At 45.7% G+C, this 19,523-nt stretch overlaps 1 protein-coding gene across 2 annotated transcripts in view; it reads left to right on the top strand.

The window, feature by feature from the left end:
- RPP21 (ribonuclease P/MRP subunit p21) overlaps positions 1 to 19,523 on the top strand; it is a 57,558-nt gene that overhangs the window by 3,950 nt on the left and 34,085 nt on the right. For both annotated transcript variants that reach the window (XM_069757734.1, XM_069757735.1), the window contains exon 2: positions 15,317 to 15,376. In XM_069757734.1, coding sequence (XP_069613835.1) covers positions 15,320 to 15,376 — 57 coding nt within the window. In that variant the 5' untranslated portion in view covers positions 15,317 to 15,319. The remainder of the gene's footprint in view (positions 1 to 15,316; positions 15,377 to 19,523) is intronic.

A 19,523-nucleotide genomic window follows, 5' to 3' on the forward strand; every position in this document is an offset into this window, starting at 1 on the left:
GTATTAGCGACGGATGGCCACACGTCGCGTCCGTCGTGCAACGGATTTGTCGTGTCTTGGCGGACCATCGGCACGAAAAAACGTTCAATTGAACGTTATTTTTGTCCGTCGCGTCCGCCTTTTTCTACCGTGCTTGCGCGGCCGAAACTAAGCCCCGTTATCCCCGGACTTTAGACTGGGCAGCGGATGCGTTGAAAAACTGCATCCGCTGCCCACATCGTGCATAAATTTCACAACGTGCATCGGTACGTCAGCCCGACGCATAGCGACGGACCCGTACCGACGCTAGTGTGAAAGTAGCCTAACCAGAAAGACAGTAGTTTTCTTTAATCTCTGTCTGTTTACCCCTATCATACAAACACTCACTAAACAAAATCGAAAGGAATAGTAGGCACTAACCGAATGGGAATGTATTGCAACTGCCAGGCAGTTAAACGCAACCTCCACCAGGGGCGTAGGTAAGGGGAAGAGTAGCATTGACCATGTAGCACCACAGTGCAAAGCGCGGAGCGCCACTAAGAGGCGGCCGAGTAGTCAGACAGGCCAGTCAGCAACAAACAGGAAGACGAAGTACCAGAGGTCACACAAATGCACGTGGTCAGAGACCATCCAGAAATCGGAACCAGACAGGAGCGCGGGATCCAAAACGTGAGGAAGAAGATGTAGTCAGGGTACGAGCCAAAGAGTCAAAGCCAGACTGGGAACATAGTAACAGATGGAAAGCAGGAGACAGGTTTTCCCGTCTCCCATGACAGCACACATGGGGAGGGGATCCGCCTAGTCAGGACAGGAAACCTACTGAAATAAAAGGGCGGTACCTCTCCCTCGCTTCAGTTGGGTTTCCTGTCCTGAGGGGAACCCTTGTGCTGAATGTACGGCGGTATGTTGATTGAAGATTCCACTCACCCACTCCTGTCCCGGCTCTGGAAGAACAGGCAGAATGCCTGTAAGCCGGCCTTCAGGGTGTGGAAGCGCCGTTCGCGGGTCCTGGGGCCTTAGCGCACGTGCGGGCGTTGGCAGCGCAGTCCGGAGTCCTGTGGCTCTTCTGCGGCTGCCACGCCGCTCTCTTCCCCCTCTGCTGCCGCCGGCTCTGGTTTCCGGGTGCGCGGCGGTGATGCGCGCGGGGCATGCTGGGAGTAGGCGTGGCCTCGTGACGTAGCTGCTGCGCGCCGGATCCAAGATGGCGGCGCCCATGAACAAACGCTGCGGCGTCTCAGGAATCCCCTGGCGGTCTCCGGTGGGCGCAGAGGCGGGGGAGGGGCAGAAGATGGTACCGGAGGAGGCGGTGAGCAGAGTGGATCACCCTTTAAAAGGGAGTGGATCCACAGGGAAAGTGCTCGCATATACAGAGCTCAGCTATGGAGGACTGTATCGAGCAACACTCAAATCAGTCATCACCACAGCAGCAGCAGGAGAGCTTATCAGGTGCCATGTCTGCTCACCAGCATGCTAGGAGGAGAAGCGGCAGTCGTCCGGATCGGAAGTCACAGGACTCCTCAGCTTCTAGGAGGGACGTTATCCGTACTCCAGATCAGCCTCAAAAGCCGGTACCCTTGAGTGTCAGCGGGTGGTGAGTGATCTTCGTGAATGTCACATGGTGTTAATGGGCGGCATATCTCTGCTTGCTTATCAGGCGCCGAGGAAGACTAGTGCCAAATCCAAGAACAAAGAATGTGCCCTCTGCAAAACCCCGCTAGCAGTCCAATGGCAGAAAAGCCTCTGTGCGGACTGCATTCAAAAAACTATTCAGGATGAATCCCCTGACTTTGCCACTAGCCTCAGGGCCATGATTAGGGCAGAGGTTAAAGGGTCTTTAAAATCAGCCCTTAAAAAGAGAAGCAAGGTCTTAGAGACTGTTCCAGATTCTGATACCCCTCAATCTGATGAGGAATATCAAGAAGGACCTCTGTCTCCCTGTTCATCCTCTTCTGTGTTCTCTGGCTCCTCTTCGGATAGCGATGTTGGGGGCCGACCATGCTTCCTAACTGAGAATACAGATAAACTGGTTAAATCTGTTAGGGCTACAATGGGCCTTAAGGACGAGAAGGAGTCCAGATCAGTAGAGGACGTTATGTTTGGTGATTTGGAGGAGAAAAGGAAGCGTGCCTTCCCTGTAAATAATAGAGTTAAAACCCTTATAGAAAAGGAGTGGAAAAAGCCTGAAAAGTCGGGTAGTCTTCCCTCAGCCTCCAAGAGACGTTATCCTTTTGATGATAAGGATTCAGAAATATGGGATAAAGCCCCTAAAATTGATGGTGCAGTGGCCAGATCTTCTAAGAGATCTTCCCTACCCTTGGATGATTCAGGCGTCCTTAGAGACCCTCTAGACAAAAAGGCTGATGCTTTTTTAAAACATACCTGGGAGGCAGCCGCAGGAGGTTTAAAGCCGGCACTAGCTGGAACTTGTGTTGCCCGCTCCCTTATAGTCTGGCTGCAACAATTAGGCTACGTTCACATTAGCGTCGCGTCGCCGTTGCGTCGGCGACGCAGCGGCGACGCAGCGGCGACGCGCCCCTATGTTTAACATAGGGGACGCGTGCGTTGTTTTGGTGGCGTTTTTCGCCACGTGCGTCGTTTCCGACGCTAGCGTCGGACGCAAGAAAACGCTACATGTAGCATTTTCTGTGCGTCCGATTTTCGTCAAAAACGACGCACGCGTCGCAAAACGCGCGCGTTTTTGCGCGCGTTTGCGCGCGTTTTTCCGTGCGTCGCCGCTGCGTCGCCGACGCAACGGCGACGCGACGCTAATGTGAACGTAGCCTTAGAGGATCAGTTAAAGTCTAGAGTGCCGAGAGATGAAATCCTAGCCAATATTGCAATGGCACAAGGAGCAGCGGCCTTTATAGCGGATTCCTCAGCCGACTCTGTAAGACTTGCAGCTAGGGCAGCGGGATTGTCTAACGCTGCAAGACGTGCCTTGTGGTTGAAAGGGTGCCCAGGGGACTTACCCTCAAAAAATAGACTCTGTTCCATTCCGTGCGATGGCAAATTCCTCTTCGGTCAGAAACTAGAGGACATTTTAGAAAAAGCTGGCGACAGGAAAAAAGGTATTCCCCGTTTTCCAGTGGATATCAGACGGCCTTATTTTCGGAGGGGGAAATTCAATAGAGGTCGCCCTCCGGGAGATAGAAGAAACTGGGACTATAGAGATAGGAAAGGATCGGGGTACATGTTTAAGGGCCCCTCCACATCCACAAAAAAGCAACCCCCCCAATGACGCCATGCTAGAAGTAGGGGGAAGGCTTTCGTTCTATATTCATGCCTGGTTGAATGTTTCCCCCAGTCATTGGGCGTTGAATGTTAGTGAAGTATATCGTGGCACAGCTGTGTCGGTGCTCAAGAAAGGTTTCCCACACCAGCAATCATATAGTTAGTAAATAACTTGGCACTCAACTTAGTGGATCGTGATAATAAAGAAAAATAATTTTATTACTTGAATAGCAGCCCAGCATAAACATTTCGGTCAAACATTTAGACCTTCAGTAAACCGACTGCTGGTATAATGGAGTCTCGTGTCTCCCCTTTTCCCCATAGTTTGTAAGCTTGCGAGCAGGGCCCTCACTCCTCTTGGTATCTATTTTGAACTGTGATTTCTGTTATGCTGTAATGTCTATTGTCTGTACAAGTCCCCTCTAGAATTTGTAAAGCGCTGCGGAATATGTTGGCGCTATATAAATAAAAATTATTATATTATTATTATAGGGCACTGATATATGTAGATAGGGTCCTATGGTGGAGTTTTTGCAGGGCCTCTAAGATTGAAGCAATTATCCAAGTAAATAGAACGTGTGCGTATTTCCGTTCCAAATGGGCTTGAAAGATAATAAGCTAGTATAAATAACTTTAGAGGTACTGGAATACTGCCAAGAAGCACGGGATATGGAGAAATGTCCAACTGAATGGCCTGGAGTTATATAATCCTGGCCAAAAGGGTGGTACATATAGGCACAGAGTACCGGAGACGCGGTGAAAATCTAATGCACAGGGCTTTGTAAGAAAGCTTCAAAAGGCAAGTCTCATAGGGAAGGTGCGCTGAGGATCTGTTCAGGTATAAGATAGGTAGGAGGTGAACATCAACATCAACGCGGTGTCCGCCGTCTCAACTAGCGGCGGACACCGCGTTGATGTTGATGTTCACCTCCTACCTATCTTATACCGGAACAGATCCTCAGCGCACCTTCCCTATGAGACTTGCCTTTTGAAGCTTTCTTACAAAGCCCTGTGCATTAGATTTTCACCGCGTCTCCGGTACTCTGTGCCTATATGTACCACCCTTTTGGCCAGGATTATATAACTCCAGGCCATTCAGTTGGACATTTCTCCATATCCCGTGCTTCTTGGCAGTATTCCAGTATCTCTTAAGTTATTTATACTAGCTTATTATCTTTCAAGCCTATTTGGAACGGAAATACGCACACGTTCTATTTACTTGGATAATTGCTTCAATCTTAGAGGCCCTGCAAAAACTCCACCATAGGACCCTATCTACATATATCAGTGCCCTATACTCTCCATTATACCAGCAGTTGGTTTACTGAAGAAGGTCTAAATGTTTGACCGAAACGTTTATGCTGGGCTGCTAGTCAAGTAATAAAATTATTTTTCTTTATTATCACGATCCACTAAGTTGAGTGCCAAGTTATTTACTAACTATATGGGGGTTGAATGTTGTCAGCGACGGACTAAAAATAAAGTTTGTTCATCTACCTCGAGAGACTTTTGTGTTAACACCATGCAGGAAACTTCCAGAAGAACAGCTAGCTCTGGAAACAGAGGTATTGGGGCTAGTTCTAAAAAAGGTCCTAGTAGAAGTTCCAAAAGTAGAGGAAGGAGAAGGGTTTTATTCCCCCCTCTTCTTAATATGAAAACCAGATGGCTCACTAAGGACTATTGTCAACCTAAAAAAACTAAATTGGTCAATAGAAAATTACTCCTTCAAGATGGAGTCGGTAAGCTCAGCGATAAAGATGCTGTTTCCAGATTGCTTCATGGCAGCTATAGACTTAAAGGACGCGTACTACCATGTCCCAATTCATCAAAACTATCAAAAATGTTTGTCCAAGGTCAGCTCAAACACTACCAGTATGCTGCCCTTCCATTTGGTCTATCAATAGCGCCAAGGATATTTACAAAATCAATGTCAGAGGTCATGTCCTTCCTCCGTTCCCGGGACATAGTCATCGTCCCGTACCTTGACGACTTCCTGATAATAGGCAGATCAGTGGATCACTGTCTTGCGCAAATAAAAGAAGTGACTACGACCCTAGCAGTATTGGGTTGGGAGGTAAATGTCGCCAAGTCAAGATTAACACCAGTGAAGGTTCAATCCTTCCTGGGGTTGATTCTGGATTCCACGCGTCAACTCTGTCTCCTGCCGGAGAACAAAATTTCCAAAATACAAAGTCTTGTGGAACTGGCGATACATCAACCTGTGATGACACTAAGAAAGGCGATGTACCTGCTAGGGTCACTAACATCCTGTATTCCCGCTGTAAAATGAGCACAACTTCTCCTGAGGCAATTAGTGGGAGGTCCTGTCAACACAGAAGTTGTTAAAAGGGCATTTAGAGGGAAAAATTCATCTCTCAATATGCGTCAGAGATTCCCTAGCCTGGTGGTCAGTAAGGGATCACTTGAGCTCAGGGGTTCAGTGGCTGACTCCAATAGAGGACGTGATCACAACAGACGCGAGTGGTACAGGATGGGGTGCACATCTGAGGTCCCTTTCCGTCCAGGGGTCCTGGTCCCATACAGAAAAACATCAAACATCCAATATAAGAGAGTTATGGGCTGTAGAAAGGGCAGTAAAACATTTCCTTCCAATTCTTCAGGGTCGTCATACCAAAGTAATGTCCGACAATTACGCGGTAGTAGCCTATATCAACCATCAGGGGGGAACGAGATCCTTTTCACTCATGAAGGCAACATCGGCGCTCCTTCAATTAGCAGAATCTCACCTACTGTCCCTCACAGCTCTACACATAAAGGGGGTCGAAAACACGAAGGCGGACTACTTAAGTCGAAAAAAGATAAGACAGGGAGAATGGTCACTGAATCCCAGGGTATTCCAACAAATAGTGCAGGCCTGGGGAGAACCGGTAATAGACTTGTTTGCCACGCTTCACAACAGGAAGGTGAAGAGGTTCTGTTCGCTAGACCCGAGGGGGAACCCGGTTGCAGTAGATGCCCTCCGCATACCATGGAAGTTCAGCCTCGCTTACGTGTTTCCCCCAATAGCATTAATACCGGTTGTAGTGAGGAAGATCAGGATGGAGCAGGCAAGAGTGATTCTGATTGCTCCATTCTGGCCGAAAAGGCCATGGTTCTCTCTCCTAAGACAAATGTCGGTAACCGATCCATGGATCCTACTAGAGGTCCCGGACCTGCTTACCCAGGGTCCAGTATGCCACTCTCAAGTGAAGGGCTTCCATCTGGCAGCCTGGAATTTGAGAGGGCATTACTGAGCCGACAGGGATTCTCGCCAGGGTTAGTCTCCACCCTGTTGAAAAGCAGGAAGCCGGTTACATCAAGAATTTATGGTAGGACATGGAAGAGATTTCTAGAGTTTTTAGGACAACCTTTGTCAGATGAGGCTCCTGTGGGTGCTATTTTAGAGTTTCTGCAAGCAGGCTTACAGTTAGGACTGGCTACCAATACACTTAAGGTCCAGCGTTAGGAGCTTTATATCATTGCAATTTAGCTTCCAATAAATGGGTTGCCCGTTTCATTAGATCATGTAGTAGGTCTAAACCTGTAGTAATTCAAAAAATTCCTCCTTGGGATTTAAATCTCGTTTTAGATGCTCTAACTAAGAAACCTTTTGAGCCCTTGCAAGAATTATCAATAAAATTTCTCACTCTAAAAACAGTGCTATTGGTAGCCTTGACGTCCGCACGTAGGGTGAGTGATTTGCAAGCCCTGTCTGTTTGTCCTCCATACACTCAGATATATGACGACAGGGTGGTTCTAAGACCAGACCCGGCTTACCTACCTAAGGTAGTTCTTAAATTTCATAGGACTCAAGAGATTGTATTACCCTCATTTTGTGTTAATCCAAAAAATCCAGGTGAGGAGAGGTTTCACACTCTTGATGTAAGAAGGTCTATGTTACAGTACATATCCTTGACCAGTCAGTGGAGGAAGGATCAGTCTCTATTTGTAGCTTTCCAGGGTAGCAGGAAAGGTCGTGGGGTATCTAAAGGTACTATTGCCAGGTGGATTAGGGAGGCCATTAGCTTATCCTATACTGCATGTGGCGTTCCGATCCCTGAAGGCATCAAGGCTCACTCCACCAGGGCCGTGGCTACTTCCTGGGCAGAAAAAGCAGAGGTATCGCTTGATCAAATATGTAAGGCTGCTACCTGGTCCTCACCATCTACCTTTTTTAAACACTACCGACTGAACTTGTCTTCCTCTACTGACCTGACCTTTGGTAGAAGGGTGCTGCAAGCGGTGGTCCCTCCCTAAGGTGTTCCTTTCTCCAAAAATCTCTCGTGTGCTGTCATGGGAGACGGGAAAACACCAAGGTTACTTACTGGTAGCCGGTTTTTCCGGAGCCCATGACAGCACCTGTATATTCCCTCCCTTCTTTTTTCACCCTTTGGTGTGCACTTTTAGTTGGGTGTTTTTGTTATTATTATAATGTGGTGGTGGATTACCATGTGTACTAACCAAGAGGCCTCTCATGCTCTGAAAACCAACTGAAGCGAGGGAGAGGTACCGCCCTTTTATTTCAGTAGGTTTCCTGTCCTGACTGGGCGGATCCCCTCTCTCATGTGTGCTGTCATGGGCTCCGGAAAAACCGGCTACCAGTAAGTAACCTTGGTGTTTCAGAATTAAAGCTGAGCCATGCTGTAGGAAACCACCAAACACACTAAGGCTACTTTCACACTAGCGTCGGCCCGACGTACCGATGCAAACTGCGAAAAAAATGAACAAGGGGGGGCAGCGGATGCAGTTTTACAATGCATCCACTGCCCCATTGTAAGGTAGGGGGCGGAGTTCCGGCCGCGCATGTGCGGTCGGAAATGGTGGACACGACGCACAAAAACACGTTACATGCAACTTTTTTTGTACAGTCGCAAGACGGATGCGACGTGTGGCCATACGTCGCAATGCATCGGCTAATGCAAGTCTGTGGAAAAAAAAACGCATCCCGCGGGTAACTTTGCAGGATGCGTTTTTTTCTTAAACGACGCATTGCGACGCACTTCACACAACGCTAGTGTGAAAGTAGCCTTAGTCTGGGATAGGGAATGGGTCAGACACAAATACGAGTAGTCAGAGGCAGAAAGATCACTAGGGTATACGGGTCAGCTGCTCAAGCCAGAGACTGGAACTATGGCCGGGGTCACACTAGACCGTAATACGGACGAGTGCAATGCGATAAAAAATCGCATAGCACTCGTCCCAATGATAATCTATGGGGCAGCTCCCATCATCCGATATTTTCTCGGCCGTATTCAGGATCCGGGTGAAATCGCAGCATGCTGCGATTGTCAGCGTTTCGCGGCTGAGAATCGCCAATGAAAGTCTATGGAAGCCCCAAAAATACGGATCACACACGGACCAGCAGTGTGACTTGCGAGGAATACGCAGCGCTGTTAGAGAGAAAAGCCGGCAATTCAGTGCGGTGTACAGTAAAATCACACTGACAGCTTAGAATAGAATAGGTCGAATAAATGTGTACACATAGAATAGGTATATATCAGTGAGACATATATATTTCATCCAGCGCGATATAGCAGAAAGCCGGTAATTTAATTGCCGGCTTCTGCTTTCTCCTTCCTAAAACCCGACATGATTTGAGACCTGGTTTACATACAGTAAACCATTGTCTTCTCCCCATTTTTTTTGCATATTCCACACTACTAATGTCAGTAGTGTGTCTATGCAAAATTTGGCCGTTCTAGCTATTAAATTAAGGGGTTAAATGGCGGAAAAAATTGGCGTGGGAGCTTTCTAGGTAAGTTCCCACGATCTATGAACAGCCAGCAGAGGGCGCCTCACCGCAAATGAAGCTAAATATAGATCATTGATCTATATTTAGCCTCATTCTCCGGGGTTTTGCAGCAAGGAGCAGCATTGCATTAGCAAAGCTCCTGGCTGCAAAATATTTTAATCCCTTCAGAAGGATTTACATCGTTGGACGTTACAGATCTGCGGAGGGTAAGTATATTGTTGGTTTATTATGTTTTTTTACTTACAGAACGAGGGTCTTCAGTGACTGGATTGGGCGTAGAATAAAATACTCCAACAACCATTGTTTTTATTTCATTAAAATAATTTTAAATATTGTGTTTGTCTTTTATTTAACCCTTTCATTCAATTGGATTAATAATGGATAGGTGTCATAATTGACGCCTCTCCATTATTAATTAGGCTTAATGTCACCTTACAATAGCAAGGTGGCATTAACCCTTCATTACCCCATATCCCACCGCTACACGGGAATGGGAAGATTGTGGCCAAGTGCCAGAATAGGCGCATCTTCCAGATGTGCCTTTTCTGGGGTGGCTGGGGGCAGATGTTTTTAGCCAGGGGGGGGGCAATAACCGTGGACCCTCTCCAGGCTATTAATATCTGCCCTCAGTCACTGGCTTTACTACTCTGGCGGAGAAAATTGTGCGGGAGCCCACGCCAATTTTTTCCGCCATTTAACCCCTTAATTTAATAGCTAGAACGGCCAAATTTTGCATAGACACACTACTGACATTAGTAGTGTGGAATATGCAAAAAAAATGGGGAGAAGACATGGTTTACTGTATGTAAACCAGGTCTCAAATCATGTCGGGTTTTAGGAAGGAGAAAGCAGAAGCCGGCAATTAAATTACCGGCTTTCTGCTATATCGCGCTGGATGAAATATTAATATATATACATATATGTGTCTACTGATATATATATATATATATCTATTATATACAGTATATGTTTGTTTGTTTTTGACACATGGATCCCTTGTATTGGCGTATGTTGGTTTTGCAAGCCTGCGATAAAAACACGCAGTACGGATGCCATACGGATGTCACACGGATCATTTGATGCGAGAAAATCGCATCCTCGCACTGCACTCGGATCACTGTTTTGTAAAAATTTTTGCGATTCTCCTCCGTCAAAAACGGACCGTTTTTTTTATACGTTGTGTGTGTCCCCGGCCTATCACTGACAAATGCTATGCTACCAGAAATGGCACCAATAAATAGCCACCCACGAACCAAAGAGAGGCCAGGAAAAGTTAACCCCACCATAACCAGGCCGGGGAAAGAAAAGCAAGAAGCAAACCCTGACCTGGATCATGACAGGGAGAGGGTATGGATAAACACAAACCAACTCCACGCAGAAATCTTCTGAAAAACTATCCAACGGAATACTCCAAACACTGAACTTCTTCAACTCCAAACCAGGTAGTGATAAACTATTACTGGCAGCTCCAAAAGTGCCAGTGGCAAGCATATATACCAGAGGGGAGTGGCCAACAGAACAGCTGTGACAATTCAGGATGGAGAGCTCCAGGAGATCAAAAGAAGTGATTAAGCCTTGCAGTGACAGAGCAAGGAAAACCTGCACTGTTTAATTGGATGGTGAAGCAGTCCTAATCAGCACAGGAGTTTGTGTCACAAGGTGACTTAATGGCCCCTCACTGTTGCGGTGACCCCATGACAATATCTCTGGGAAACTAATTTTTTTCTTGCTGTAATTCATGCATCCATGCAAGCCCCAGTTACAGTGGAAAAACAGTCTTCTGCTGTGAGGACCCGATTGCTCTTCTGTGCTAGGCAGAGACTTGGGGAACATGTAATCATGAGGTCCTACAGAAACATGGACAATGCTAATATTTCTGTTCGCACTCAGCGAGATCTTTGCAGAGATGTAGCTGACAAATGAGAAGACAGAAGCAATAAACCACATCTGTCTTCTCAAAGCCAATGGATATGTCTGACATCTGGGGACAAGACCTGCTGCTAGTTTGCACAAGCTTCAACTCGCACCATCAAGTTAGAATGCCACATGGTTGAAGCCCAGGACTAAGCGCAGTAAATTTGACATTTATCAAAACAAAAAAGACACCTGTAGCGCTCACACTCGGAAAAAACCTGCAGCAGATATAGTAGCGGAACCACCCACCCGCAAAAACATAGATAAATCTAAAAAAGAGAAAGAGAATATCTGCGCTGGAAAAAACAAACACTAGAGAACCATAAAAACTAATAAATACATACGTGGATCTCACAAAAAAGAAGACTCAAACCGTGTTAGGATATAAATAAAACTAAAAACAACACCATATGCAACTGGGAGAACAACCTACTACCGCCAAATGTATAAAAAATAAATAATAAACACTATAGTGTCACTACCTGCCAGAGTCGTCCAGGGAGAATAAGGATAGATGCAATATAGTAGGTTGAAGTATCCCGGTGTGGTGTAGAGAAAAGTCCGTGACAAATGGCCACTATGCAGGAAGCGGTGGAGCGGCTCGTTCCGATATCCTTAGATACTAGCAATACCCGGAGGAGGCCAGGTGAAAAGAGTATCACAAATGGTCCGGTACGGATCAAGGTGGTAGACACTGCCCCGGCCGGTGGCAGCGCTAGCCGGCATTCAATGTGGCGTGTCCACGCTGCTATACAGAGCCGTTAGGTGTGCTGCAAGCGCAGGACCTAATGTGACGTCACAATCACGTGAAGAATCACGTGATGGGCTACAGGAAGAGCTTAGGACCAATTCCTTCCTACGCGTTTCGGAGAAAAAACGATCTCCTTCCTCAGGGATGATCCTATAGCAAGTAGAGCGCTCTTATATAGTTAGCGGTGGACAGGTAGCCATATTAGGAATTGAACGCAAACAACTCGATCTCGCTATTGAGACCTCTTGGGATTAACGTATCCAATAGAAAAATCATTTTCGTCTCTTCCCTTGACATTTCTTTAATGAAGTCCCCCCCTCTCCAGCAATTTTGTACTATTTTAAGGCCAGTAAAGATAGTTCCATGGATAGATCCTCCATGATGAGTCAGAAAATGTTTGGAGAGGGGATGCCCAACAAATTTTTTCTTTATATTTCTAAGGTGTTCATTAATCCTTATGTGAAGGGCTCTTTTAGTTCTGCCTATATATACCTTTTCACAAGGACAAGTGATTGCATAAATAACCCCCTTGGTGTTACAAGAAATAAAATTCCTAATCCTCCAATTGATGGTACCTTTCTCAAATAGATGTTGTTTCCTACTTTTTAACAATATGCATGGTTTGCATTTTAGACATGGAAAAAAACCTTGAGGTGTATTTGTATGTAAATGAGTAGGGGAAAGAGTACGTGGAACTGTCGGAGCTATCTTATTACCCAGATTAAGGGCTTTTTTGTAGATAAACAAGGGACGTTTTGGAAGCTTATCCCCAATCACCTTGTCCTCTTTTAGGATATCCCAATATCTGTTTACAATGTTTCTGAACAGGTGAGTATTAGCACTATATCTGGTGATAATTGGAATTTTCTCCAACCATCCTTTTGTACTAGTTTTTTCTTTGGTTTGCAAGAGACCCGATCTTGGTAGTTCCTGTACCTGGTTTATAGCCGAGCACAAAGAGCTACGGGAGTAGCCTTTCTGTAGAAATTTGTCCATAAGGTTTTTGGATTCCTGCATAAAATCTTGCTCACGAGAACAATTTCTTTGTGCCCTGATCATCTGACTTTTGGGCACATTTAACAGCCAATTGGGAAGGTGGCAACTATCCAAGGATATATAGTTGTTGCCATCAATAGGTTTATGGAAAGTTCTAGTATGGATGATACCATTTTCAATAAAGATGTTCAAATCTAGAAAATTAATAGAAAAGGTACTAGTGGTTCCCGTAAAATTTAAAAAATCGGGGGTAGACTGTCTAACGGCTAACCTATCCAAATATATAGACTGTCATCTTCAAAAACTGGTCCCCGAACTTCCCTCCTACTTAAAAGACAGTACTCATATTCTTAGAATATTACAAAACATAGAATGGGAGGATCATTTTATTATAGGCACACTTGACATCACCTCACTCTATACCATCATACAGCATGATAAAGGTTGTGAAGCGGTGGAATTCTTTTTAAAAAAAGCTGGCCTACTTCCAGAAAGTCAAATTCAGTTTATTTTAGATTGTATGCGTTTTATTTTATCTCACAACTATTTTAAATATAATGCGCACTACTACTCCCAGCAATGGGGTACTGCCATGGGTACCAGATTCGCACCCAGTTACGCTAACCTCTACGTGGGTAAATGGGAGCTTGATACCATCTATGGGAACTCCCCCTGGGGTGCGAATCTGGTACTCTGGCAAAGATTCATTGACGACATTGTTTTTATCTGGTCTGGGGGTCCCGATTCTCTGTCCGATTTTATTGGTAATTTAAATAAAAATTCATATTTTTTAAATTTTACGGGAACCACTAGTACCTTTTCTATTAATTTTCTAGATTTGAACATCTTTATTGAAAATGGTATCATCCATACTAGAACTTTCCATAAACCTATTGATGGCAACAACTATATATCCTTGGATAGTTGCCACCTTCCCAATTGGCTGTTAAATGTGCCCAAAAGTCAGATGATCAGGGCACAAAGAAATTGTTCTCGTGAGCAAGATTTTATGCAGGAATCCAAAAACCTTATGGACAAATTTCTACAGAAAGGCTACTCCCGTAGCTCTTTGTGCTCGGCTATAAACCAGGTACAGGAACTACCAAGATCGGGTCTCTTGCAAACCAAAGAAAAAACTAGTACAAAAGGATGGTTGGAGAAAATTCCAATTATCACCAGATATAGTGCTAATACTCACCTGTTCAGAAACATTGTAAACAGATATTGGGATATCCTAAAAGAGGACAAGGTGATTGGGGATAAGCTTCCAAAACGTCCCTTGTTTATCTACAAAAAAGCCCTTAATCTGGGTAATAAGATAGCTCCGACAGTTCCACGTACTCTTTCCCCTACTCATTTACATACAAATACACCTCAAGGTTTTTTTCCATGTCTAAAATGCAAACCATGCATATTGTTAAAAAGTAGGAAACAACATCTATTTGAGAAAGGTACCATCAATTGGAGGATTAGGAATTTTATTTCTTGTAACACCAAGGGGGTTATTTATGCAATCACTTGTCCTTGTGAAAAGGTATATATAGGCAGAACTAAAAGAGCCCTTCACATAAGGATTAATGAACACCTTAGAAATATAAAGAAAAAATTTGTTGGGCATCCCCTCTCCAAACATTTTCTGACTCATCATGGAGGATCTATCCATGGAACTATCTTTACTGGCCTTAAAATAGTACAAAATTGCTGGAGAGGGGGGGACTTCATTAAAGAAATGTCAAGGGAAGAGACGAAAATGATTTTTCTATTGGATACGTTAATCCCAAGAGGTCTCAATAGCGAGATCGAGTTGTTTGCGTTCAATTCCTAATATGGCTACCTGTCCACCGCTAACTATATAAGAGCGCTCTACTTGCTATAGGATCATCCCTGAGGAAGGAGATCGTTTTTTCTCCGAAACGCGTAGGAAGGAATTGGTCCTAAGCTCTTCCTGTAGCCCATCACGTGATTCTTCACGTGATTGTGACGTCACATTAGGTCCTGCGCTTGCAGCACACCTAACGGCTCTGTATAGCAGCGTGGACACGCCACATTGAATGCCGGCTAGCGCTGCCACCGGCCGGGGCAGTGTCTACCACCTTGATCCGTACCGGACCATTTGTGATACTCTTTTCACCTGGCCTCCTCCGGGTATTGCTAGTATCTAAGGATATCGGAACGAGCCGCTCCACCGCTTCCTGCATAGTGGCCATTTGTCACGGACTTTTCTCTACACCACACCGGGATACTTCAACCTACTATATTGCATCTATCCTTATTCTCCCTGGACGACTCTGGCAGGTAGTGACACTATAGTGTTTATTATTTATTTTTTATACATTTGGCGGTAGTAGGTTGTTCTCCCAGTTGCATATGGTGTTGTTTTTAGTTTTATTTATATCCTAACACGGTTTGAGTCTTCTTTTTTGTGAGATCCACGTATGTATTTATTAGTTTTTATGGTTCTCTAGTGTTTGTTTTTTCCAGCGCAGATATTCTTTCTCTTTTTTAAATTTGACATTTGGTTAATATCCAGTTAATCTATATATAGGGTTTTAGATATTTTGTTCCTGTGTTTTATGCCGGTTGCTTATTACCCTAACCATCCCTTATTGTAGGGGCAGATACATGTAGATGAAACGTGCAGATTTTAAGCTTGTATGAACAGGGTTTTTTATTTTATTTTTTTATTGTTCCAGAAAATGGCAAATCAGATTAAAGACAAAGAAGCGCTGCAGAGGCTCAACTTTCTTTATCAGGTGAGACTGGCGAACGTCTCCATATACAGTTGTGCTCAAAAGTTTACGTACCTCGGCAGAGTTTTTACTTTCTAGGCCTTTTTCAGAGAATGTGAATAACACCAAAACTTTTTCTCCACTCGTGGTTAGTGGTTGGGTAAAGCCATTTCTTGTCAACGACTGTGTTTTCTGTTTTTAAATCCTAATGACAACCCAAAACATCCAAATGACCCTGATGAAAAGTTCATAGCCTGGTGATTTAGGCCTGATAACATGCACAGAAGTTGACACAAGTGGGTCTGAATGGTTACTAAGGGTAACATCCTCACCTTTGACTTGTTTGCTTGTAATCAGTGTGTCTGCATAAAAACTGAGTGAGTTTCTGAAATCCAGACAGACTCTTGCATCTTTCATTCAGCCATTGATGTTGCTGGATTGTGAGTCATGGGGAAAGCAAAAGAATTGTCAACGGATCTACAGAAAAAGTTAGTTCAACTGTATAAAACGGGAAAGGGATACAAAAAGATATCCAAGGAATTGATAATGGCATTCAGTAGCATTCAAACTGTGATTAACAAATGGAATTTCATGGGCTCTGTAAAAACAAAACCACGGTCAGGTAGGCCAACAAAAATGTCGTCCATAACTGCCAGGAAAATTGTTTGGGATGCAAAGAAAAACTCACAAATAACATCAACTGAAATACAGGACTCTCTGAAAACTATGATGAAAGGAACACCTTTCTTACTGTAAAGCATGGAGGTGGATTGCGGATTTGGGGATGTGTGCGCTACAAAGGCACAGGAAACTTTGTCAAAGTTGAAGGAAAGATGAATGCAATACTGGAGGCAAATTTGCACTCCTCAGTCTGGAAGCTGAGCATGGGACGTACCTGGGCATTTCAACATGACAGCGATCCAAAACACAAGGCCAAATCGACTTGTCACTGGCTCACGGTTCATGCTAGACAGCCCAGGAATTTACAGGAACTGGAGGCTTTTCTAGGACGTCCCCCTGACAGCACATTGGAGGACGTCCTCCTCCTCCTTGCAGGGACAGGAAAAACACGAGAGGTTAAAAGGTCCCACTCCGCCCCCTTTCCTTTAATGTTTTTCCTGTCCATGCATGGAGGGACACACGAGAGGAGCGCTGCACAGCGTGGAAACTTACCAGACCGGAGGGCTCGGGGGATCGTGCGGCTAGGCCAATATCCTTCCCCCGCAACATGAGCCCGAGGCAGAAACTTCCCGGTGGGGAGTCCCCCTGCCCAGAGACCAGTCGAGCGGACGGGCTCCTGGGTAGAGCCGCTTCCTCCCGGTGGGGGGCTCTCAGTTCAGGCGCCAGGTGAGAAGAGGCGCCACATGGAGGAGAATCCGGTGCCAGCAGCAGGCGCAGCGTGCGTTACTCAGGGTGGAACGCAGAAGTAAGAATTCATATACCTGAGGGAGCTTCCGGTGACACTACAGGGTAAGGTGACGTCATATCCGGGGGGCGGCATCTCGGCGTGCGTTCCACCTCGTGGAACGTGGAAGTGCGCGTCTTCTAAAGGTGCAAACCCAGAGTTGCCGCAGATATTCATCCAGCATTCCTTCCTGTGTGAGGGAAGGTGGAGGCGCCAGATTTGAATTCTTGGGAGGTATCTCGGCTGCTGGACACGGGATTATCGTGGGGTCCGTGCTAGCCAGGCTATTACAAATGCCGGAAACTAAGTGTGAGTGCAGCAGAAGCTGCTATATCCCTTATTTTGATTAAGAGATCACACATTTATCCTGTGTATCTCTCAACAGAAAATATAGAGGCCAGAAATGAGGAGACAGGGGTAAGTGCACAGAGTACATACATACGCCCGCACACACACTGAGCAGTTCTTGTTCTTATGTTTAGGATAAAGAGGCCACTCAGACACCCCTCCCTCAGACAAAAAAGTCTGGCAAGGTGTTGTCAAAATCTAAGAGGTGCTCCATATGTAATGTGAAGCTTCCAGAAGCATACAAGAAAGCTCTCTGCAGCTCTTGTATTACTAAGATTGTCAGAGATGAACAACCGGCGATGTTATCGGAGATGAGGAGTCTAATCCGGGAGGAGGTCCAAAATTCTTTGGCCTCAATGTCTCAACGGGATCTGTCCAGTCTGGCACCGGCTCGTAAGAGACCAAGAAGTGATCCAGACCAAGAGGATCAGGATGGTTCCTCGGAAGCAGAATCGGAATTTAGAGGTTCAGAACAGGAAGAAGGAGAGTTGCCACTGGAAGAGCAGGAGCAAAAAAGAAAGTATTACAGTACTTTCCAGTGTAAGACACGGAAGAGCTGATTCAAGCAGTAAGAAGTACTATGCAGATTAATGAAGAACCACGTCCAAGATCTAGACAAGATCAGATGTTTGGAGGTCTCACATATCAGGAACAGACAGTGTTCCCAGTGAGCGAACACATTCGTCGGATGATATCTGTAACGAATGGAAACTGAGGCACAGATGTAGAAGTTCATTCATATTTATTGAGGTTTGATGTGGAACCACTAGACCACAGTCCGGGGGGCTCCGAAGGGGGCGTTACTGCGTGAGCCCCAGACACCCGTAGTAAGTCCCCTCGAACAGGGACAGAATGGAATGCCTGGAGGACACGGGTGCTACCTTCAGTTAGACCCCGTACTCGTGGCGGCTGTCCCAGCGGAACAGATGGACCAGCAAGGTTAGCGGGTATTGCAGAGCCGACTGGAGGATACCGGGTGTAGAAGCTGGCACCGAGGGTACTGGCGTGGTCCGGAAGTGAGGCTGGCGGACTGGCAGGACTAGACGGGTCCAGTGTAGATACTGCGGATGCAGTCCAGCATAACCGGGTAACTGGTAGCAGAAGATCTGTGGAGACAGACATAATAAGCGAAGTTCCATGCAGATACTTCAGAAACAGAAGCGCTAGTTAACAGGAACCGGAAGTTAGCAACAGAAGATACTTGTTGCTCCGGCGCCCTCCCTATGGTGGAGGCGCTAGAAATGGCAAAGGATAACACACCATTGGCTGGAAGCATATTTTAAAAATGTGCGCTGTCTCTTTAAGAGACTGGGAACGAGCGTGCGCGTGCTCTTAACACTCTGCCTGAGAAGCTGCTGGAAGCACGCCAGGAAGCAGGAGAGGGAGGAGGAGGGGAAGCTGCAGCCTGACAGCTCGGAGCCAGCGCAGGGCAGGATTCCTGACGGGGAGCCCGCAAAGGTACAGAGACCGGACCGGGTGTAACAAAATCACAGGAATGAAAAGATGCGGAACGTAGATTGGTGATGTCCCGAGAGTTTAAAAACCGTCTACCATTTGATCCAGAAGAGATCAAGACTTGGGAAGAAATTCCTAAAGTAGATGTTCCCATAGCCAAGGTTGCAAAGAAGACATCCATTCCTTTTGAAGATTCATCTAGCCTCAAGGATGCAATGGACTGCAAGACGGATATCCTTTTACGTCGAACCTGACCTCAGCAGCTCTAATAAAGCCTAACATCGCAGCCACGTCAGTAGCAAGGTCCATGTTCCTGTGGATGGGACAATTGGAAGAACATTTAATTAATAAAACCCCGCAGGCAGATATAATTGCTTCCCTGCCTATCACAAAGTCAGCCACGGCCTTCATGGCAGACACTTCAGCTGAGTCCGTTAGATTTGCAGCTAGAAATAGCTCCTTGTCTAATGCAACCCGCAGGGCTATTTGGCTTAGATCTTGGTCGGGGGATAATGCATCTAAAAATAAGTTGTGTGCCTTTCCATTCACAGGCTCCAGGATATTCTGTCAGGCTTTAGATGACATTTTAGAATCTGCATCAGATAGTAAAAAAGGCTTCCCCGAGGATAAACCTAGGAAATTCCAGCCCTTTCGGAAAAGACCACTCCTCCCCCCCCCACAGACAACCGGAGTATAGAGAACAATGGAGATCAGCAGAGGGACCTTCAAGGGTTCCCATGCTCAGAACAGAAGGGGAAGATGTTCCCTTTTTGGTTCAAGCTATAGACCAAGGAGACAATGACACCATAGGTATAGGCGGGAGACTAAGTCTCTTTCTAAAACACTGGAGTCGGATCTCAGACAACAGTTATGTCCTCAAAATAATTTCAGAGGGTTACAAAATAGAGCTGATATCCCACGTACCACAAAGGTGTATTGCACCAACAGTGGTAGCTACAAACT

The sequence above is a fragment of the Ranitomeya imitator genome, chromosome 3 (genome assembly GCF_032444005.1).
Source record: "Ranitomeya imitator isolate aRanImi1 chromosome 3, aRanImi1.pri, whole genome shotgun sequence".
Classification (NCBI taxonomy): Eukaryota; Metazoa; Chordata; class Amphibia; order Anura; family Dendrobatidae; genus Ranitomeya; species Ranitomeya imitator.